We start from the raw sequence: 23,967 nt of genomic DNA on the forward strand, positions 1-23,967 counted from the left end.
TCTGGAAAAAAGTTTCCTTGACCGAATTCAAATTCATCCGCTAAAAGGTTCCTTGACCGAAATGAAATACTTTACAGATAAAAAGGTTCTTTACGGCCCAGAACCCATTCACGCTTGCTGATTTTCTCTCCTGGACCGGTATTCAATTTATTTAAAATTCCTGGACCTTCAACAACCCTGTTCATGACCACTAAAGCAAGGCTCACCGCAACAAAATTCTCCCGTGACGTCACTGGAATAATCTGGAAAAAACGCGAGAGAATAATTTCTGGAAAAAAATATTTTTGTTTTCCTCTAGTCATCCATAGAAATAAGACACAATAATACTACTGCTGCTGTCAGTGACGTGCCTAAGTGGGGTTGGTGGGTGTTATAACTTTCCTTTGCCCCAGTAGTCGTAAAAAAAAAAGAACGTCAAAGGCAGTAAAATATGATAAAGTTAGGATGGACTACTGAAACAAAATATACGTAACCCCCCCCCCCTTTCGAATATCCTGGCCACGTCACTGCCTGCTGTTACTATTACAACTAATTACAACTGGAAAATAATAATTACTACTACCAAGTGCATTTAATTGCTCTAAAAGAGAGCTGATTTCTGACACAGCCCTTAAGCAAGAAGATTAATTGATATATTGGCTTCCACCTTCCAATTTAGAAGATTACAGAACCTCCAACAAAATACAATGCAACCCCTCATTACACCTCATTGGTTCGCAAAGGTCTCTTCCAGATTTCACTTTCAGCCGTCCTGTTGTCCTCCAGTGTATTACGAGGCCTTTGGAATGACATCATAAACTTTTGAAAGGTACCAAAGTGGCCTTTGCCTGAAGTTACGGAAGAAAAACTTGATTTTGTTGCCAGATTGGGCGGGCGAAATATTCGGCTGGAAGCACTGAGTTGCCTTGCCCTCTGGTGGAAGGACGGCACACTCTTTCGTGCTGGAAACGTTACAGAGTCATCTAGCGGCGGTAACGTAAAGTTCTTGGTAGTTCTTGTTGATGCTGCAGTTGTCTATACGTCATGCGCTTTTCTCTTTTCTAATATAAAGGATCTTTGCTTCTGCCTTCAGCGTATTTTCCCCACAAGTACGCCATTTTATGAGAGGCTGGGCGAACCGAGGGCACTGGGGTACGCAGAGGGGGACTGAAGGGGCTACAGCCACCCCGAAATTTTCAAAAAATAAAAAAAACAACTTAAAATGACCCCCGACAACCATTTTCGTGTTTGAATAACTTTTACAACGAAGATTTAAAAAGATCACTGGAGTTCATGTCTAATGAAAGAGAACATCAGCAATGGGGTATAACCGGAATTGATTTACAGCAATGTAAAGTTAGATTCATGGCACTGAACCCTCTGTAGATATTGACACAATTTTGATTTAATTCACATAATATTTGAGTTAGGTCGAAATGTATTTTGGATTTTGTTTTTAGATTAGAAAACCTTTAACTAGTGACGCACACATGCTTTCGCTTACACGAAAGTTCAACTGACATGTCACCTTAAAACACGGGTTCACAAACATCTACATACCATATATGTGCATTTAATAGGACTTCAAGTAGTCGCTACTTACACAAGCACTGAGTTGCCTTGCCCTCTGGTGGAAGGACGGAAAACTCTTTCGTGCTGGTAACGTTAGAGAGTCATCTTGCGGCGGTAACGTGAAGTTCTTGGTAGAATTGAGCACGATGTAACTAGACTTGGAGGTAAAATGCAGTACAACCCTTATCGTTGGACAGTAAACGAATGGCTGGTGGCAAAAATAGAAATCGAATCATGCAGGCCCGTACCCAGGATTTTTTAAAAGGGGGAGGGGGTATATCCGAATATGTGGAACAAAGAGATGATCACAAATGCTGTAAGGTTGATGGATTTGGGTTATTTTCCGTTGGAATTCCGCCAAGTTTGTCTAATCGCGACGATGAGGATAGTAGTAGTGGAATACTATGCTGACAATTAGTGCCCACAGGCGATAATTAATTTACATAATTTAAAATAAATTTACATATAATTAGAATAATTTACATTTATATATATGCATATTTGCATATTTATAAGTTTTATGAAAATATGAATATTAATCTTATGAAAAAAAGTAAATAGAAGGTAGTTAGCGATACTAAATGTTATGCATATGGTTTTATGTTAATTAGTGTAAAGTATGTAGTGTATAAAACGATAATAATTAATGTTTAGTATCGCTAATTACCTTCTATTTACATTCTTCATAAAATTAATATTCATATTTTCATAAAACTTATAAATATGCATATACATAAATGTAAATTGTTGAGGATGAGCAATGTTATGATGAAATGTACACACTCACAACACATATGCCCAGGCTGGGATTGGAACCTGGAACCCATTGCGTTGTAGCGCGCTTTTGTAACCACTCTGCTAGTCGGAGAAATGCTGTTGGAGCATTAGATGTGTCCGCCAATGCTGTGGCAACATTACAGCTAGAGACAAACGTACAATTGTATAGTTGCAATATTATGATCCAAAGTAACAGAAAAAAATTATTCCAACCAACAGACACGCAGTCGCTTACAAACAAATCACACGGCTTCCAGTTATTGCTTACATTCAATTCTTCGAAGTATTCGAATAGTTCTGCGTTCCGCAAATTAACAATGTTTTCAAATTCTTTAATTTTCTTATAGCAATGAAAATCCATGATAATTAAATTAAATTATGCATATTAACAATTATTATTATTGTAAATAACATGCCTAAATATGAGTTAACAAAAACAAAGATACATTTTTGCATCCCCACTGTTCGAAAAAGTTTGGACAGTAATTAAAAGTGATGGACTGTCCCGACAATATAATAATAATATAATAACCCATGGCGCGACAGCCCTCGAAGGGGCTGGGCCTAATCTCCCGACTGCCAGTCTCCCTCCCACAATCCTACCTAGAGGCAACGGGGTGACGTGTGGTCAGCACGTCGGACCCCCAACCAGGAGATATCCGCGACCGGGTTACGCAACTCACTCGTAGCTCCCTAAATTCCTCACGATGGTGGGTTGCCTGAACCCAGTCGGAGTCGAACCTATGACGTCCCGCAGTGGGAGCCAAAAGACTGTCCCGACTTAATCGGTAAATCAGACGTCTGGTAGCCAAGCACCATTGGTTATCAAACTAAAACTACCCAATATTGCAGACTTCTGCAACAAACACATTCATTAGTACAAGGACAAAATTGAATTTTTTACAAACTTGCAAAACTCGTCGATGTTATTTTCGTAGCTTTTCATACGTTCACATTTATATATTTCATAGTTCGAGGGGAGGACATGTCCCCTATGGCCCCTCCCCTTGTTACCGGCCTGGAATCATGTAAAATATGAATGCGTACCATGATGAAATCGCAATTAAACAAAGGGAACTTGGTTTCGAATTTTTAAGTCAGTACAAGAAGACCACCATAATATATTTTATGTTCGAGACATGTAAAACTGGGCTCATGCCCCTATAAATCCCTTAAATACGCCATTGATTTTACCACAGTTTAATAATAGATGAGAACCAATGTAGTGTGTATCAGATATCTCTTTGTGAATGAACAGCAACCATTACGCTATCGTGAGTGAATAGCCGTATAACGTATCTGAACCTAGACTGCAGTTTAAAGCTTGTTCAAAACGACTAAATTGTATCAGTTCGACCCTAGAAGTTCATTATTACAATTCCAATTACTCACATTATTAGCAGTTAAACTTAAGATTTGTCAAGTTGCGACGATGAGTAATGATATGATGAAATTGATGAAGCGTCACTCACATCGAACTCTCATGCCCTGCCCAGAATTGGAACAGTGCTAATCATTTCGCCATGTTCATCGATGAATATAAATTATGATAATGACACTCACGTGGGCAAAGTTAGTTTTTTTAACTCCACTCTATGCACGGATAGGCTAATCGGGACTGAACCTACAGTTTAAAGTGGGAGCAGAGCCACAATATGCCTACACCAAGGATCGAACCCGGGACGCCTTCATTACACCGGGGAGGCTATTTACATTCAGGCCGGAACTGAACTCGGAACTTTTGGTGCCAACGCGCTCAGTCACTGTGAAGGCTACAAAACCATAACAAATGAACAAACTAAAATAGATATCTTACCTCATTCTGACGATTTGCTTCGTTTAGTAGACTTCTTATTGAAAACTGTGCTTTGTCGTCTTCTCTTACACTACAGATGTACGTTATCAAATGTCAAACACGAAGATGTTTCGTTTTAAACTGCATAAACTCGACAATTGAAATGGTACAATTGCACTTCTGTCACGAACACAAATTTCAGTGTCTTGCCGCACATCGTACTGTAATATGATCCATAAACACAATTTATACATCAAAATGAATGTGTCCTTGATGTAAACATTATATTTCTCTTTGTAAATGAACTCACACGATTTAGTTTCAACACTTCCAATGCCACATTCAACTCTCCCCTTCAAACGTCATGCACTCGTTCAAGCACAGCACGATGTGCACATAGTTCCGAAAACTTACCACAGGTGTCACTACTGATACCAGCTCTCTTTTCAGTTGTTTCTTCACGTTTGGCGTCGTCGCGTTTTGAAAGTAAACACAAACGTGTGGGTTATCTTATGAACTACTGTAGTTTTACTCGACAATGTGTTTTGCAAAAACATATCAAAGTGTACTAGAAATGACAGTGGCTAAACTCGCGAAATACATCAGCGAATCGGTTTTTTATTGAAACGCGGAGTTGCCTGACGATTAATATATACAAACTTTTACATTTTACAATGCTCTATGCTTATTATCGTGATTCGTGGATTGCTTATTGAAATCATTAAATAACTGATTCTTGAATATATACGAATATATGAGAGAAGATGTAGTGTTGACGCGCACTTATTCGTCTCGCTAAAACTGCATACAAACTGTACAAATAATCACGTTAAGTGATTTAGCTGAGTTATTAATTACAAAGACATTTGTTAGTGGCTGGAAGTTGCGAGAAAATAATAACTCGTTAATTGCAAGATTACAACGTAAAGGCAAATCCATTACCAATTGGAGCAGTTTAAGTCATTATTACAACCCATCATGGAAGTACAGCGCCATATTTCAACCTGGTGTCGGAAAAATTAACTTTTTTATCGCCATCCTCTCCCCCATGGTCTGCATAGTGGATTCACCAAATTTCAGAGTTCTACGATGCCTCAAACAGGCTACAGAGGGTTCTGAGTTGGGTAACTTTAATTCTGGCCACCCAGTATATCTTCTAACAGCACATGCGAACAGATCCGGTGATCTGGCAGACCTAGATATATTCCAGTTGTTCTTGTAATACGCCTTTAGAGAGAATACATGCTGTTCCCCGTTTTCTGACTGCATCATAACTGAATGGTAAAGAAGGGGCTGCAAGATGGCGGCAGTCACGTGTTACCTATGACGCAACAACTAGCCCCAGTGCCTAATAACTCGAGTAAAATAAATATTCAACTCCATCATTTAAAAAGTTCATATATTTACAATGTAGAAAATTACAAATGCTTAGAACAAATGTTTTAATGGCTGTGGTGCGTACTAACGAACTGCTTGTATTTGTATGTGAATTTTACTTATTGTATGTCGCTTTTCTGCCGCTTTGTGAAATCACCGCGATGAAACATGATGATGATGCAGGGTATATTCACAATTTTCAATGCACAGGACGGACTCGTCGAGAAATTTTGTGGAGCACTGTGTGTGTTGGATGTGTGTGCAAAATGGTTAGATGAAATTAATGGCACTCATGAAGAGCACCCATGCCCAGATTGGGACTCGAAGAACTTGAATGCAACTATACTCTATCCCGGGAAGCTCTGGAGCAAGGCCGCGCACAACGGTAGAAAAAGGGAGAGAGCAAGTTGGCGGAGGGATGCACTACACGCTGCTGCAAAGGCTGGTTACGGGAGTCGCTTATTCCCTCCATGCATGCCCGTTCCCTCAAACGTGTTCATTGGTAGTGCCCCCTCGAGTCACTACTTGCGCAGAGACTTGCTTTCGTTCGTTCGCTAGCTCCAGATTTTCCAGGGACAGAGTATATTCCCTCTTCACTCCAATCAACTCTATTTGAAATTAAAATTATGTTTGTTCCATTTTCGAACGTGATGTTTACGAGTTTACAGAGTTCGGTTGGTTCTGCCTATTGACGAACTTCAAGATGATTGGTCTGCCTCTTGACGAACTTCAAGATGATTGGTTCTGCCTCTTGACGAACTTCAAGATGATTTGTTCTACATCTTGATGAACTTCAAGATGATTTGTTCTGCCTCTTGACGAACTTCAAGATGATTGATTCTACCTCTTGACGAACTTCAAGATGATTGGTTCTGCCTCTTGACGAACTTCAAGATGATTGGTTCTGCCTCTTGACGAACTTCAAGATGATTTGTTCTGCCTCTTGATGAACTTCAAAATGATTGGTTCTACATCTTGACGAACTTCAAGATGATTGGTTCTGCCTCTTGACGAACTTTAAGATGATTAGTTCTGCCTCTTGACGAACTTCAAGATGATTTGTTCTGCCTCTTGACGAACTTCAAGATGATTGATTCTACCTCTTGACGAACTTCAAGATGATTGGTTCTGCCTCTTGACGAACTTTAAGATGATTTGTTCTGCCTCTTGACGAACTTCAAGATGATTGGTTCTACCTCTGGACGAACTTCAAGATGATTTGTTCTACCTCTTGACGAACTTCAAGATGATTTGTTCTACCTCTTGACGAACTTCAAGATGATAAGTTCTGTCTTTGTTCTACCTCTTGACGAACTTCAAGATGATAAGTTCTGTCTTTGTTCTACCTCTTGACGAACTTCAAGATGATTAGTTCTGCCTCTTGACGAACTTCAAGATGATTGGTTCTGCGTCTTGACGAACTTCAAGATGATTGGTTCTGCCTCTTGACGAACTTTAAGATGATTTGTTCTGCCTCTTGACGAACTTCAAGATGATTGGTTCTACCTCTTGACGAACTTCAAGATGATTGATTCTACCTCTTGACGAACTTCAAGATGATTTGTTCTGCCTCTTGACGAACTTCAAGATGATTGGTTCTACCTCTGGACGAACTTCAAGATGATTTGTTCTACCTCTTGACGAACTTCAAGATGATTTGTTCTACCTCTTGACGAACTTCAAGATGATAAGTTCTGTCTTTGTTCTACCTCTTGACGAACTTCAAGATGATTAGTTCTGCCTCTTGACGAACTTCAAGATGATTGGTTCTTTCGGGGCCGCAAAGAGACACTTGGGACTCGTCTTCAAAGGAACTGGAGGGGTCTGCTTACACGGTAGGACATCGAAGTTGCTCAAAACATGAACAAGGGCGATTTTCATCTGTGGCATGACTAGCTGCATACCTTAAAAAGAAAGGAAAGCTAGTTAAGTGTTCATTGTGTAGCATCAGACAATGCATGGTAAATAAAGCAAGTGGCTGCACAGTGCACACACAACACAAAATGTGTCAATTGGCACAAAAAGTCTAACTTCTTTGACTCCAGCAATACATTAAAGCACAGTCACGGACACTTCTGGGTAGTAACAACTCCATTAACCATGAGATCATCACAACTCAGAAGGGTACGTGACTGTACATAAACTGCAATTTTAGTGCATCAAAAGGGAACTTTATCAGTTGTTCAAAATAGACGAGACACGATCATTTCAAAGGAACCGAAATTATGCATTTAACTGTTTCAATTGAACTGGCTCGAATCCTGGGGCAGGTGATCTTCACCAGGAATTTCTCCAGTCATTTCCTGTTCCTGCTTTGACGTCCACCCAGCTTCGTATCAATGGATACCTGGGGACAACCGTAGGGGGTAAAGGCGGCCGGGCATGATGCCGATCACATCAAGAATATGAGGACCTCTGTACTTCCATATCACCCTTCATGGCATGTGTGCAAATGCACAGGGGTATCTTTACCTTTTACTGTTTCAATTGATGGACCAAAAATGCATCGACCTTGATGCATTTCGAGCCCCTGTAGTTGACCTACACTCACAATTTCAAATTCACGCAAAAATTCTGTAAACAATGAAATAATCACTTGTTGTTATAAGGGCCTCCCGATGGCGCAGTGGTAGCGTCGTCGCCTTGTAATCAAGGGGTCCCTGCTACGATACCCGGTGGAGGCACATAGTGGTTCGGATCCCACTTTAAACTGTAGGCCCAGTCCCGATTAGCCTGACTGTGCATAAAGTGGACTTACAACTAAAACCAAACAAAAATGGTTGTTTTAAGCACTTAAAAATCAAGCAAAAATAGCACATGTGGATGACTAGGAACCTTTATCATGAAATTAATATAAAAATATGAACTATTTTACTAAAATTGCTGAAGTTTTCCATTTCCATAAAGATTTTACACAAGATTACCTGCATAAATGTAACTGTTATTGTAATTGTCATTTTGGCGGAAAATTTCGGCGGGAAATTTTGGAGCTGAATTTTTGGCTGGAATTTAATTAAAATGTTTATATCGTGATGCCATGGCTGTACTGTTAGCGCGTGTTAGTAGAGGAAATCGTGAAATTGTGAGGACGAGTGACTATAGGATTAAATTGAGGAAGGAACACTCACGAAAAATATCCATGCCTAGGGTGGGATTCGAACCCGGAATCCCTGGCGTCGATTGCAGCTACAGTTAATTATATATAAAATAATTCATTCATTGAGAAAATATGGAAGACATTGGATACCGGATACCGGATATTCTGATTTAGGGGTATCCGAATTATCTATATACACAGAGAATCCAAAACTTGTAAATTGACACCAATAACACATTAACGTGTATAAACTGCAAATGATGCACTTTTTGGTATGTCAAAATGCAGACAGAAATACATCATCAACTAATGTTTCGTGTGATGCACTAAAAATGCATCGTTTGGGAAGATCGGACATAATCATTTCAAATGCAACAAAATTTATCTTTTAATGCATCAGTTGACACAACTAAATGTGTAAGTTTGTTACATTTGCAACTCTCTTCCAAATGTATGCATTATAATGCATCACACGGAACATTAGTTGATGAAAGTTCCATTTTATGCATTTCTGTTGCAACGTCCCACCTACACACAATTACCACACTCTAAACACTTCACTTAGGAGGACGGCAAAAGTCTACCCATATGCGCTAACTTTTTGTCAGCCGTGGACTCAGAAATATCTCAGGGCTTGCTGGGTGTAAGGAAAGACTATACCAGCTTAATATATATGTTTATTATAGTCTCAACACAAGGGTGTCCGTTTGCAGACTTACACACGTGTCTTTACCTGAAACCCTTACCACGCGCGTGCATATACTTGTACCACACACGTTCTTTTACCTGTACCACGCATGTTCTTTTACATGTACCACCTTTGGTCTCGAAGAGATAAGGGGGGGGCAGGGAACATCCAATTTATTCCTCGCTGTGAGGCGCCAGGGGGAGTATGGGGACCTAATTTTATTTAGGGCCTTGGTCGCCGCTGGCGTCACGGGTTCCCCTGTAAAAGAGAGTAGGTTGTGCGTAGTACCCCAACCATAGCCGGGAATTGGCCGAAACCAATCGGTACTCCCGAATAACGGGCGCAGGGTAAAAGGATTAAAGGATGCCGCGACACCCCGGGCGTAAGCTGGGAATTGGCAAGCCAACCGGTGTCTCCTATGAAGGGACGGCAGGTTAGAAAGGAAGGTCCTGGTGCTCCCAGACAAGCCGGGCTTGTAGAACCTGGGCACCTACCAGCCTAAGCGAGCGGACCAGGTAGGTAGGTTGCTGCTAGGTTCTTCTTCTTCTTTCTCCGTCCTTCCTTCTGGGATGGCTTCTAGTTCTCAGGCTGGGAGGCCAGTTAACCCTGGATGTTTGCCTGTTGACATCAGGGAGCCAACTGAGCTCCGGTCTCGCTGCGCTGGGTTTTATACTCGCGGTGGCGCATGGGTGGTGAAAATTTTAACTACAAGTACGCGTTGCTAACTCATTTTTTTACATATTGCAAACTTCGTACTGAGGAATATCAAGGTTTTGACATTGAGAAATCACTAGTGGGAAAATCACTTGATGCACGTGACAATATAAACTAAAACTGTGTGCATTCAGACAATACAATTAATAATGAGCCTCGCAGGACTCTGCTATTCTAAACAACACGTTGAACAATGTAAATGACTATAATTGATAACATTAAAAAGAATATAGCGACCACACAGGGTCTAATAATAATTAAATGGCGACCAAGCAGGGTCGTTACACTGTGTTCATTTTGACATACCAAAAAATGCATTATTTGCAGTTTGTGCATGTTAATGTGTTATTGGAGTCAACATATACAGGGTGTCTCAAAAGTAATAGCGCAAACTGACACAGGTGAAAGTACACGATAACAGAAGCAAAAAAGTCTCAGTAAACATGGGTCTGTAAACGAGCCGTTTTCGAGATAATCGCGAATGTGTGGTTACAAGTCGCCACTGACTTCATTGTTTGTAAACGTCGTCCTAGTTGGTAAAATGTACTAGTTGTTGCTGTAAGGTTCAATTTGCACTACGCAGTACAGCACAACTGACGTGACTTCCACAGTACGATTACAACGCCACCTCTCGGAAATGTTCTGTTTTGTAAACAAAGAGTAAACCTCGGAATGCGCAAGGAGTAAAGCATTCGGTGTTTACAAAATGCAATCAATGACGGCTTCTAACTACACATTCGCACACTTTATTAGCATTTTACCAACTAGGATGACGTTTACAAACAATGAAGTCAGTGGCGGCTTGTAACCACACATTCGCGATTATCTCGAAAACGGCTCGTTTGCAGACCCATGTTTACTGAGACTTTTTTGCTTCTATTATCGTGTACTTTCACCTGTGCAGTTTGCGCTATTACTTATGAGACACCCTGTATGTGTCAACTGAGACGTTTTGGGTTCTGTGTGTACTCGGATGGAATATCTGAATATTCGGATTATCCATTGCATCCGAAATGAATATCGGATAATTTGAAATACGGATAATGGATAATCGGGTTTCGTGGCAATCGCAAGTAGATGTATATAAACTTATGAACCGGAATAAGTATTGAATATACAGGCACTAGACTTACCAATGCATTTCCTATGTCCAAATCCAAATGGAAGATAGGCACACGGATGTCTTGATCGCTTCTGTTCCTCGTCGAACCTTCCAGGATCATATTTCTCTGGATCAGGATAGTATTTGGGATCGTAATGCAACCCTCTGATTGAAACAAAAGCATCCATTCCTTTCTTAACATCTACACTGGTGTTGGGAATCTTGTAGTCCTTCGTGCATGTCCGGGATATGAACTCCACGATCGGGTGCATCCGTAGCGATTCTGAAAGTGAAAATATACAGGGTGATTCAATAAGTTTTTCTTTACAATTTTACATGACTGTTATGATTTGCAATAAGTTTAGACACAAGATCATGGTTGGCTTAGTACTGCCTTAGGCCTGTAGCAACGCTATTGCCTTAAGAGGTCCTGGGTTCGATGCCGAGTAGAGGAACATAATGTCTCGGATGACACAGATGCAGTACCGAGTGCGTGCACCTCAAAACAAAATTTTAGAGTTTTGTTGCCTGTCCGAAAATTCGTTCGCACCACGGTGATGGAATCCGTCTTGCAGTACTGCCATAACAAAAACCACATTTCTCAACACTCGCAATTTTTGACGAAATCAAATAAAATTTGAAGTGAAAAATTGGAACGATCTTTTAAAATTACCCTGTACATTAATAGCATCACAATAGTAGAAGAAACGCTTTTATAATTACTTTTTTTATAAATAAGCACAACTTGCAATGAAAACAAAGATGATTTTGGTCTTTGAATGCATGTACGTCACTAACACTTGATACTTTAACCCCATGTGAAGAGGTCCTAGGTCAAATATAATGCAGTGAAGCTAATACCGGATGTATTCTTTCGTTACGTAATTTTCTACCCAATTGTTCTTTCTCCTGACAGTTTCCCGCAAGCGAATAGCATTACACTAATAGAGAAGACGTCAGACTTTATTTTCCTTCACTCTTTTTGAAAGTAAAACTGCCAAGGTCAACCAGGACAAGTTCCACAACTCAGTGATTGTTGAACAAGGTTACTGCAAAATTGCATTGTTGTTTATTGAAGTCTTTTCCTGGCTAACAATGAAGCATTCAATCCATAAAGGTTGGTGATTCACATCATGGGCTTAACTTGGGACTTAATTTGGAGGGCGCAGAATCAGACTTGGGGCCTAATTTTGAGTTGCAGAATCAAACTGGGCCTAATTTTGAGAGGCAGAATTAAACTGGGCCTAATTTTGAGGTGGTAGAATCAGACTTGGGGCCTAATTTTGAATTGCAGAATTAAACTGAGCCTAATTTTGAGGGGGCAGAATCAAACTGAGCCAAATTTTGAGGGGCAGAATTAAACTGGAAATAATTTTGAGGGGGCAGATCAGACTTGGGGCCTAATTTTGAGTTGCAGAATAAAACTGGGCCTAATTTTGAGGGGGCAGAATTAAACTGGGAATAATTTTGAGGGGGCAGATCAGACTTGGGGCCTAATTTTGAGTTGCAGAATAAAACTGGGCCTAATTTTGAGGGGGCAGAATTAAACTGGGCCTAATTTTGAGGGGAAGAATCAGACTTGGGGCCTAATTTTGAGTTGCAGAATTAAACTGGGCCTAATTTTGAGGGGCAAAATCAAACTAGGCCTAATTTTGAGGGGGCAGAATCAAACTAGACCTAATTTTGAGGGGGCAGAATCATACTTGGGGCCTAATTTTGAGGAGGCAGAATCAGACTTGGGGCCTAATTTTGAGGAGGCAGAATAAAACTGGACCTAATTTTGAGGGGGCAGACTCATAAGTGGGGCCTAATTTTGAGGGGGCAGAATCATACTTGGGGCCTAATTTTGAGAGGGCAGAATCAGACTTGGGGCCTAATTTTGAGGGGGCAGAATTAAACTGGGCCTAATTTTCAGGGGGCAGAATTAAACTGGGAATAATTTTGAGGGGGCAGATCAGACTTGGGGCCTAATTTTGAGTTGCAGAATCAAATTGGACCTAATTTTGAGGGGCATAATTAAACTAGGCCTAATTTTGATGGGGCAGAATCAAACTAGACCTAATTTTGAGGGGGCAGAATCATACTTGGGGCCTAATTTTGAGAGGGCAGAATCAGACTTGGGGCCTAATTTTGAGGGGGCAGAATTAAACTGGGCCTAATTTTCAGGGGGCAGAATTAAACTGGGAATAATTTTGAGGGGGCAGATCAGACTTGGGGCCTAATTTTGAGTTGCAGAATCAAATTGGACCTAATTTTGAGGGGCATAATTAAACTAGGCCTAATTTTGATGGGGCAGAATCAAACTAGACCTAATTTTGAGGGGGTAGAATCATACTTGGGGCCTAATTTTGAGGGGGCAGAATCATACTTGGGGCCTAATTTTGAGAGGGCAGAATCAGACTTGGGGCCTAATTTTGAGTTGCAGAATTAAACTGGGCCTAATTTTGAGGGGCATAATTAAACTAGGCCTAATTTTGATGGGGCAGAATCAAACTAGACCTAATTTTGAGGGGGCAGAATCATACTTGGGGCCTAATTTTGAGGGGGCAGAATCAGACTTGGGGCCTAATTTTGAGGAGGCAGAATAAAACTGGGCCTAATTTTGAGGAGGCAGAATGAAACTAGGCCTAATTTTGAGGGGGCAGAATCAAACTGGACCTAATTTTGAGGGGGCAGAATCATACTTGGGGCCTAATTTTGAGGGGGCAGAATCATACTTGGGGCCTAATTTTGAGAGGGCAGAATCAGACTTGGGGCTTAATTTTGAGGGGGCAGAATTAAACTGGGCCTAATTTTCAGGGGGCAGAATTAAACTGGGAATAATTTTGAGGGGGCAGATCAGACTTGGGGCCTAATTTTGAGTTGCAGAATCAAATTGGACCTAATTTTGAGGGGCATAATTAAACTAGGCCTAATTTTGATGGGGCAGAATCAAACTAGACCTAATTTTGAGGGGGCAGAATCATACTTGGGGCCTAATTTTGAGGAGGCAGAATCAGACTTGGGGCCTAATTTTGAGGAGGCAGAATAAAACTGGGCCTAATTTTGAGGAGGCAGAATGAAACTAGGCCTAATTTTGAGGGGGCAGAATCAAACTGGACCTAATTTTGAGGGGGCAGAATCATACTTGGGGCCTAATTTTGAGGGGGCAGAATCATACTTGGGGCCTAATTTTGAGAGGGCAGAATCAGACTTGGGGCTTAATTTTGAGGGGGCAGAATTAAACTGGGCCTAATTTTCAGGGGGCAGAATTAAACGGAATAATTTTGAGGGGGCAGAATCAAACTGGACCTAATTTTAACGGGGCAGAATAAAACTGGGGCTAATTTTGAGGGGCTGAGTCAAACTTGGGTCTTAACTTTTGGGGAAGAGACTCGAGAAGTTTTCCATCCGATAAAAAAGCGTCCAGGATAATTTGTTAATTAACTGACGTTTGCAAAACTACAAATATTACCCCTTATTACAATACTTTGCTCCTCATGTCCCCTAACGTGTAAATTTTAATAAACCCGTAAATTTTGGGGGGCCTGAGGATTTGAATTTGAGTTTAAAATTGTGGATGCGTCAGCACTGTTTTGCACCCGTCACTCTATACGGGGTCCAGCCCCTTACCTGTACTAAAATGTAACTAATAACATAGCAGTAACGTTGGAAGACTAAAATAGTCTGACTTAGGTTAACAGAACTAAAATAAACATTACTGTAATGTTGTGTTGTAACTAAAATATTAAAATATTCTGACTGGTTAAAAGCTAAGGCTGCGAAGAGGCACTCAGCGCATATAGAGACAACACACAAAATTATACTGGCCATAGGGCCAGTCGCCAGAGCCTCGATCGTCTGCAAAATGCAGTACAGGGTGTACTACGTGGAAGTGACGTTGACAATTGGGTGAACTACATGAAAGTTCACCCCTTGTACAGCCCAGTTCTGAAACAAAGAAAAGTCACACTTACCGCATATGCATTTCTCCATGTACGTCAGCTCTGCAAGTGACTCGTAGGTAATTTCGCCCTTGTGCCTTGACAACGTGTCCTGTATCTCTTCCCTTAATCTCTCTTGACAATCGGGGTTCATTGCTAACTCGTACAGGGTGAAGGCGAGAGAAGTTGTGGCTGATTCCGAGCTACCGACGAGGACTGAAGCCACAATACCGAGAAAATCTAGCTCGTTCAGTTCTAGAAAAGGAAACAAAAGATAAGCAAGAAATCAGAAGACTAAGCAGTACACTCTGTTCCGGGAATGTGTGGAGCAAGTGAACGAAAACAAGTCCTCTGCGCAAGTAGTGTTCTCGTTCCGACCCAAAATATACATGCAATTTTGTCATTTTCCCTGTAAAGAGTGTTATTTCATAGCGCAATGTGCCAATTTGGATCATAACACTATTTCTTTCATTTGTTTTAAGTAATTGAAGGAACCATAGCAAAGAAGAATGTGGAGTCGTATTATGTTTCTACAAGGCAATGCTCTTCCTCACAAAGCTGAGAAGACACTGGCTGTTTTAAAGGATTTGGAGTTTCAGTGCATATATCATCCACCCTACTCGACAGATCTTGCTTCATCCGGCTATGACCTATTTTCTAACCTTAAAAGAAACGTCAAGGATATTCATTTTATAAGGCTGTGTGTTTGTGTATTTGAAAGTATATGTCTGAAAATAACTAAGAAGATGTGTTAAATATGAAAATGGCAGGAAATATGCAAATATATGTACTTATGAGTAAAGAATGTGGTTTATAACTCACATTTTAGGCACTATTTAGCATGAAGCAGAAGTTTTACTGACTTGGTCTGAAACTGCTAACAGAGACAAACATGTAATTGCATAATTACCTGCCCCCTGGTGATAACATTATGAAATAAAGTATTGATGCTTACCTATTTTAGAATCGACGATAGACTGAAGTCTCTTGATGCCTTTTTCTTCACTAATGTCGTCTCTTTTCTTCGTGGCTACTTCTTTTATTTTCAGTAACGAATCCAGAGCGTCGTTCACAACTATATTGTTGGCCTTACGATAGTCAACAATGTAGTTGAAGGTTGATTCAAAGAACTTGTACATATCTGCTTCCATGACAGTTAATTTGAATGCCTTCATGAGCCGTGGGCACACAGCAATACCTAGAAAGCCCAAAATCCTGCGGAGAGTTGGGTAAAGTATACGGGAAGAGATCCTGTGAACGTCCTTATGGAAAACGGAGTCTCTTGTCCACTTGATTCCGCCTGAAGCAAAGATTATCGACGCGACTGTGAACCATCTCATTCCGTCCTCTGCATTGACGCGCCCTTGGTTCTTCGCGGCTGTTTCGTCCAGGACTTCAACCAGCAACCTCCCGCAGTCGTCAATGCCAGGGATCATATTCTTCACCTTAGCGATGGTGAAAAGGGGCGTGATGTTCTCGCGGAAGAATCTCCACTTTTCACCGGTCATCCAGAACAACATTCTAGGAAGCAAGGGTTCGATGTCGTCATCAGGAGCGAAGGAATTGTCCACGAAGTGTTCAGCGCCGTCCCTCACCAGGACTGTCCTGATCGCGTCAGGATCGCGTATCCCCACTGCGGGCTTCCTCAAAATGTACAACCCCACCACCTCATGACCTTCTGTCCGGCTGTACAGCTTCTCACATTGTTCGCCAACGCTACACTTCCCCGTCATCAGACTGCCGACATTTCCGAAAAACAATCTCGGCTTTATGTGAAACAAGCCTCTCTTTCTCCAGTAGTCATAGTGCCACGTAAAGTAGAAGTACATAGAAACAATGATGAAGGAAGCTGAGCTTGCTAGATAAACGACAGAGTTCAGGTCGAAGAACATTGTTTCCTACGCCTAGTTATTTGTCCCTGAAATAAAGTAGGGCCCGATTAGTTTACTCATATATACAGTATGAAGCTTCTAATTTAACCCTAGATTACCCGTGCCATACAAGAAAAAATACTTACCTGGGGGGGAAAGGGAATCACTAAAACTCAAGAAACTATTTTGGAATTGATTCACTATATTATTGGAGCTTGTGCATGCGATAATAATTATACAATAATTATAATAACTACAAAAATTACCATCGTTAATAAGGAACAACAATTAGTGCACGAGTTCACTAAACCTAAAATATATAAATCTTGCATCAACATTCTTTTGTTCATATAGGTAGTGTCAAAGTGTCCCGGAATTTCAATATTTTAAATTAAATGGAATGCTCCAACTTAATCCTATCTTGTGACTGAACAATATAAAATTGTAATTTACATAAAAATTAAATTATTATACATAATTAAGTTAGAAGGTATTTTACACATTGTTCGTTTATTTCAACGTTTTAATTTACGTTTGTTTTGTATTGTGTCCCACCCGTGGCACAAAACAACAATTAATCTCTCCTTTAACAGACACATTTCCCCTTCAACTCCACTAGAATATTCAAAGATCAATTCGTATCGTACCCAAGGTATTGGGTAGAAATGACAAGTCTTCTGTCATTCTTAGCATAGCAGGAAACAGAGAAAGGAATGCGGAATAAGCAATTAGGCAAACGTTAGGTTATTGGCTTGAGAGACGGGTGTGGAATGAGCGTTGGGATCGAGAGGGAGTGAGGGCAGTTGGCGAGGATACGAGACAGAGAAAAGGTCGCGGATGGTGAGAGAGAATGGAAGTGGGGGACGATTGCTGAACAGTGGGGCATGACGAGAATGAATTCTGACAAGTGTGGAAATAACCTTCATCTAATTGTAAGGCAAGTAATATCCTTCTCTAGACAAATCCATATCGGTTCAGTCATGGAGAGTACATAATCCAATTATTGTACATGTAGGTTCTTTTGCCATAACTTTGAATGTAACCTCTTGCATATCTCACATTTAGGCCAAGCGAGTGATTACCATCTGGTAGATGAATGATGAACAGCTCCACCTCCCAATTGATAATCTAAAGGTCTCTAGTTCGATCCAAACGCAGTTATAACTAGGGAAAGGAACTTTAGGTAATTAAATGTTTTTTCTGCGATAAGATACAGACCCTCATTTTTGCCAAAATTCTGATTATAGCCTTATATGTCAACACAGCAAATTTTATTTTACATAAAAACACATATTTTCCAGTTTTCCGTATGTAAATACATATTTTGCGAATTTTCATTTTAAATACATAAAATCGCTCATTGACTTCATCCACCTCGAAATCCTCGAAGGAAAAATGTTTATAGGCTACTCTGCACCTCTTTCATATCGAGAGTGCTAGGTTTGTTTTGTCTTTGAACACCCTCGCTGGCAGACTTCTGGCACCTCGCCTACGATCCTATTGGGAGAAAATAGCTGTAAGTAGTAGCTGGGGCTGGCTACACGTAATGATAGCAAGGCTTTTTAATGAAGCAATGCAGCTATTGTGGCCGGAAGGCATAACATTTGACAATGTTCTTCTCCTCGTGACAGATGCTACAGCTTACATGAAAAAAGCTGCAGTAGGCCTTGCCGTTAGCTACCCCAAAATGGTGCACGTTAAATGTGTGGCCCATGCGTTGCATAGAATATGTGAAAAGATAAGAGCTCTTTATCCCAATGTCGATAAACTGGTTTCAAATGGCAAGAAAGTTTTTATCAAGTTGGCTAGAAGAATAGACAATTTTAAACAAAAATGTCCTGAGGTTCCCCTTCCCCCTACACCTGTAGTTACGCGATGGGGCACTTGGTTGGATGCAGATGTTATGCCCAGAAGTTTGAAAAAATTGTATCTGTTGTAAATGATCTCGACAATGAAGAATTCTGCAAGAACTGTTGATGGAGCCCTCCGTAAAAGTTGAATTGGCATACATCTCAACAAACCTGTCCATTCTCTCTAATTCCATATGAAAGCTTGAATCGTCCGCGAACACTTTGGCAGCTTCCATTGTTAAAGTCTGTATAGTAGAATCGAAACTGCAAGAACTCACTGGATCTAAGTGTCTAAATGTACAGAATTTTTTGGGAAAAAACAAGGTTTTCAAACTTTGTGCCAAATTGCATGTGTTTTGGAAAGTGAAGTAGAGGAAGAGGAAGCTTTGGAAAACTTAAGCGTTAGTGACATTTCGTGATTCAAATATGCAAGAATTGTTTCTTGTGACGTGGAGCGATCTTTCTCACAATATAAGATGCTTTTTAGAGATAATCGTCACAGATTTACAATGGAGAATTTGGAAAAAACTATGGTGATCCACTGCAACTCTTCCAAAAAATTGCTCGCTAAGAGGTAATCATTTAGAAACTAATTTCAGGTGTTTAAAATGCATGTTATAGTTTGTTTTTGTTACCAAATGTTTTTATTTTTGTCACATATTTTCCTGTTTTTATCACATATTTTCAACATTTATGACACATAAAAAATAAATATTTCTGTGTTTTTTAGCACATAAAGTTCCGTTCCCTAGTTATAACATTGCGTTACGAATTACCTTCTCTCTTTGACAGAAACTAAAAAAAATTCCTTATTAAGTGAAGAGGCAGTGTTTCGTCTGCCCACCCGCAACACAAAATTGTTCACTTACAGCTATAAATCTGGGAAAATATTTGAAGGTTAGTTATGTTTAATCAACAGTGTTAAGTTTCATATTTCATTGGACAGAAACTGTTAGAAAAATGTTGCTTAACTATCAGTAGAATAGTTACTTTAATATAAAAAAATGTAGTACGCTTGTCCCACCCATGAAAAAGGAATGCCCACGGTGCAGTTATATGGTAATTATAATAATTACAACAATTACCATTAGTAGTGTCATGTCGGAACACACATTTAAAGGGGGGGTTGCCTGATAGGCCCACCACGTGAATTTTGCCTCCTTAGTAAATTGCCTTTACGATTTTATGAACGCACCACAGAAATATCTGAAACACGCTAAGAAAGAATGTAATTTATTTCCATTTTTTAAAATAAAATGTAAACAGTTGAAAAATTGAAAAACAGGTGGGAGGCCTAACAGACTCTCCTCTCCCCTCTCCGAGTACGCTAGGGTTAATTTCCAGTATGCTGTGAATAGCCAAAAGCAAAATACAAACCACAAATAGCAGAAAGTAAAGTTACTAATAGTTACATACAAACAAAGAAATGTCTTGTCATAATCTTCGTGGCGATGGTCCCTTAACAACATTCATAATATTTAATATGGAAATAGAACAGAATGATTACCATTCCTAGATGTTCTAGTGGGAAAAAAATGTAAAAATAAACACCAATATCTATATGAATCACTTGGCTCTTTAACTGCACTGATGTTTGTAAAGGAATATAAATTCACTAAATGACAGTGTTGAAAATTTCTAAATATACGTAGTAGAAAAAAATCAAATTGCATAGAAATTACACACACACAGAATGTTCATAAATGTTACAAACAAATACATCAAAATACACGCAATCTATAACAAGAGACGTCTGTCAAAAGGTACAATGTTCTTAAACTCATCAATAAATTCATTTACATCAATAGACTAAGCCTTTTCCTGTTCCACAAATAGCAAGAGCAGGGCTTCCAATCTATCCTGCTTCTGAGTTGCTCTTAATTTAGTTTTAACTTGGGTAAGCTTGGAGAAAGCTCTCTCATACGTGCAGCTTGTGACAGGTATAGAAGAAAAGCGCTGCAGTACAGAGTAGAATGCAGTAAATATCTTCCTTCTCCAATGACATCAAAAAATCGAAAATATATAGACACCCGTTTCATCAGAGATAATGCACACGTTTGTACCAAGTAATGACATTTTCAACTTCTTACAAACTGCCGCTTATGTTCTCTCTTATTGAAATATCTGTATTTAATTCTCTTTGATAAAGCAGCCCATTAGGGTGTGCCTAAGCACACCCGGCACACCCCATAGCTACGCCTATGCCTTCATGTGTTACCATTTCGGCAAGCTTTTGACACTTTTCAGACAAAAGATCAGATGGCATGTCTTTTATGCTTACTAATATCATAACGGAAATTGAAAATTCACTATGATGTTTAAGCTGCTCAAATCTTCCTGTTAGAGTTAAAGTAATTGTCTAGAACCTGGTCATAAAATTCAACTTTGTACCATTTTTGTAGATCTTCAACCGTTTCATCATACTGAAACTGCTTCTTCTTTTAATTTCGGCCCTGTACAGTGTTGCCTATCTTTGGATCATCTATATCTAAATTCGATGCCAATTCTTTCTCATCAACCGGGACTCACAGGTCGCCGCCTCCCGCCGCCTCCGCGAGTGGAGGGAGGGAGGCCCTGCCAGGCTGACGTGGCGTCTAAGAAATTTTGAAATATTTCATCACTCCTGCCTTTTCCAAAGCGCTGGTATGTTTGCAAAAAGTCAACTAACAGCATCTAACAAATCGTAGATTAATGTTTTGAAGACATTTGCTCATTACATTACGTGGAGTAAACAGTCATAACAGAGCAAAGGAATGCAAAGCCACACAACTGGTTTGCAATACACTGAGCCACATGTGCGATCATATGGACAGTTTTATTGTGGCCATTTATTTGAAGGAGCGCATCATAGACATCTCCCACTTGATATCTCAACGGAGTTAAGGCATCGAATCTGCTTTTTCACTCAGTGATTTTAAAGTGAGACTACTGATATGTTCCTTCAAAACGGTGGGTTGGCATATATTAATTTCCAAGTTACATAAGTAAAAACTGCATATCCGGGAACCTCTATAAGAAGGAAACCTGTAAATACGGAAAAAAAGGTCCCCAGAACGGACCGATTTTGTACCTGAAAATGACCTGCTTAAGGCGGAAACGGAACACCATTTAAAGACCAACGAGATGTTTTTATTCTCAGTAAGACGGAAATTTCTTCCTTTATTTTTTTCGCTCGCAAGAAAACAATGCAATAGTGTTAAGTGGAACACGCCTCTGTTCCCACTACCTTATCGGTAACATTGTCGATATGAAAGAATGCGCTACAATACTCATAGCTGTTATGATTCCGTTTGTTTCTATCATCTCTTACCCTCTTTCTTCACCTTTCTTTGTCTATTTCTCCTCTGTTCTTTCGTCATCTTTCTATTTTTCTTGTTATCTCTCTTTGTTTCTTTCTTTTTCTTCACTTTCATCTCAATATTTCTTCACCTCTCTTATTCCATCTTTCAGTCTTTCTCTTTCCCTCTATGCACATTGCGCTACGACGCCAGGGGTCCCGGGTTCGAAAAGATACATAAGTACGTACTGTACGTTCTTACAATACTGTAAAAAGTGTACCAACATGCTGTGTAGTTACATAATTGTAATCTCTGCTATGCTTATTGAGACTGTATCGCATTTTTATTCATGTATGTACATGCATTAGTACTCTACATTATAAGTAATGCGAAATGTAAATCTGTGTTTCCATTATTTCCTGCAGCGCTCTATACTGTATTCAAAGTCAACCCTGTATAAGAAGGAAAAATGTTAAGACGGAAAATTTTGCTCTGAACCATCATGTTCCGGGATAGACAGGTTTTACTGTAATATAATATTATAACTTTCACGTTTTCAATAGGCTTATTTTTTTCTTCTCTTCCAATTTTGCCGCACTCAAAATTTGCCGCTCTGGGCAGTGGCACGGTTCGCCCCTCCCCCTCCCCCATTTCCGCAGTCCCTGGTTCTGCTACACGATAAAGTAACACGCTAAGTTAACAGATGTACTCTACTTCACAGTATCACATTTCCGCGAGCAAAAATGAACTGCAAACGATCTCGTACAATAAAATCTTCATAAACCATGCAAAACATTTCACTTCCTCCAGGGAGTACAGATGGTCAAGTGTATCAAAATCAAATCAAAATAATAACAAACGGACAGACTTGCCTGATAAGTTCACCGAAACCTTTCTGCTAATTACTAAGACACACACAGCCTTTTGGAGTGGAAGCAAGTTTGCAAAAACCCGCTGAATTTCGACTCAGTACAACACATGTCACAGAGTTAACGCAAGAAACCGGTTTCGCATGTCTTGGAGCGACATTCGCCTCCATACGAGAGCTGTGTGCAACGTGGATCATGAATTCGTGCAGCCGGCCTTCGAACAAGTAGGGAACTGTGTTAACCGCATTGCCAAACACAAGCAGTGTTGCCAACCGTAGCATAATGGTGCTAAACCTAGTACAATGCTTGGTATGATTTGAATTTTGTTATCTAGCGTCGCTTTCTTGCCACGTTTGGCTAATCGCGACGATGAGGATGAGTGATGACATGATGGAATTGATGAAGGGACACTCACAAAGACACAGGGACACTCAGGCCTGGATTCGAACGCAGGACCCTTAACATCCTGCTATGCTAACCACTCCCCCACGTAGATCGGCAACTAAAGAAGGTACATTTTGAGGAATTAAAAATAAAATCATGTCCAGATCTTATTTCGATTTCAACAGCGGACATGTTTCAAACAAAACAGAAATAGAACAAGGGGGCGCTGTTCGTAGTCTTGGAGATTTATCAAGCTTCTTTCAAGTACAGTGTTGAACCCATCTTGTTGGTTGGACCATTGTAATTAATTTTACGGAAAAAAATCCTATTATTACTTAACTATAGTAGGTCTATAAACGTTATCAATAAGGCTCAAAACACCAAAAGTGGATGATGCATACATTGAACTTAAAACTACAATAATCGCTCAATAAATAACATTAACCGTAGAACTTACGTAGCATGGACATCCGCAGGATTTTTTCCAGGGAGAGGCAAGGAAGGTACTTTTTCAGGGGGTTGGGAAACAAGGCACATTTTCCCCAAAAATAGTGATGTTCCATAAAAAAAAACATTACTTACATTTGAATTTATGGTGTCCATGCAATAATTGACACATATTATTGTGGCTAAAATGAAATTTTATGTGTGAAATAGCCTACATAGTTTTTGGTTGACTTTCATTTTCCAT

General features: G+C 39.9%; 3 protein-coding genes across 4 annotated transcripts in view; 1 reads left to right on the forward strand and 2 right to left on the reverse strand.

Moving 5' to 3' along the window:
* LOC145996067 (facilitated trehalose transporter Tret1-like) overlaps positions 1 to 4,482 on the reverse strand; it is a 234,622-nt gene extending 230,140 nt beyond the window's left edge. The window contains exon 1 of the mRNA XM_083132300.1: positions 4,145 to 4,482. The gene's annotated coding sequence lies outside the window, so the exon portion shown is untranslated. The remainder of the gene's footprint in view (positions 1 to 4,144) is intronic.
* LOC145996066 (cytochrome P450 6j1-like) overlaps positions 1 to 23,967 on the forward strand; it is a 260,095-nt gene that overhangs the window by 114,365 nt on the left and 121,763 nt on the right. The gene's annotated exons all lie outside the window — the stretch shown is intronic.
* On the reverse strand, positions 5,575 to 23,050 carry LOC145996480 (cytochrome P450 6B5-like). 2 transcript variants are annotated; one of them, XR_014442780.1, is made up of 6 exons: positions 22,896 to 23,050; positions 15,980 to 16,942; positions 15,058 to 15,279; positions 11,133 to 11,384; positions 6,761 to 7,404; positions 6,518 to 6,536 (listed from the first exon to the last, which is right to left on the reverse strand). XR_014442780.1 is itself a non-coding variant. In XM_083132971.1 (5 exons), the coding sequence occupies exons 2-5, from the start codon at positions 16,914 to 16,916 to the stop codon at positions 7,232 to 7,234; spliced, it is 1,584 nt and encodes a 527-aa protein (XP_082989097.1). In that variant the 5' UTR covers positions 16,917 to 16,942; positions 22,896 to 23,050; the 3' UTR covers positions 5,575 to 7,231. The 2 variants fall into 2 exon arrangements, 1 of the variants encoding a protein (XP_082989097.1); XM_083132971.1 differs by having other exon boundaries at positions 5,575 to 7,404.

Source organism: Lepisma saccharinum, chromosome 12, assembly GCF_977018435.1.
Source record: "Lepisma saccharinum chromosome 12, izLepSacc3.1, whole genome shotgun sequence".
Taxonomy (NCBI): domain Eukaryota; kingdom Metazoa; phylum Arthropoda; class Insecta; order Zygentoma; family Lepismatidae; genus Lepisma; species Lepisma saccharinum.

Excerpts from the sequence above, each read along its gene's own strand:
- LOC145996480 (XM_083132971.1), bottom strand. The coding sequence starts at position 16,916 with ATGTTCTTCGACCTGAACTCTGTCGTTTATCTAGCAAGCTCAGCTTCC. Across the intron at positions 15,280-15,979 it reads TATCGTCGATTCTAAAATAG|AACTGAACGAGCTAGATTTT; the intron begins GTAAGCATCAAT and ends TTCCTTTTCTAG. Across the intron at positions 7,405-11,132 it reads TGGACATAGGAAATGCATTG|GTATGCAGCTAGTCATGCCA; the intron begins GTAAGTCTAGTG and ends TTTCTTTTTAAG.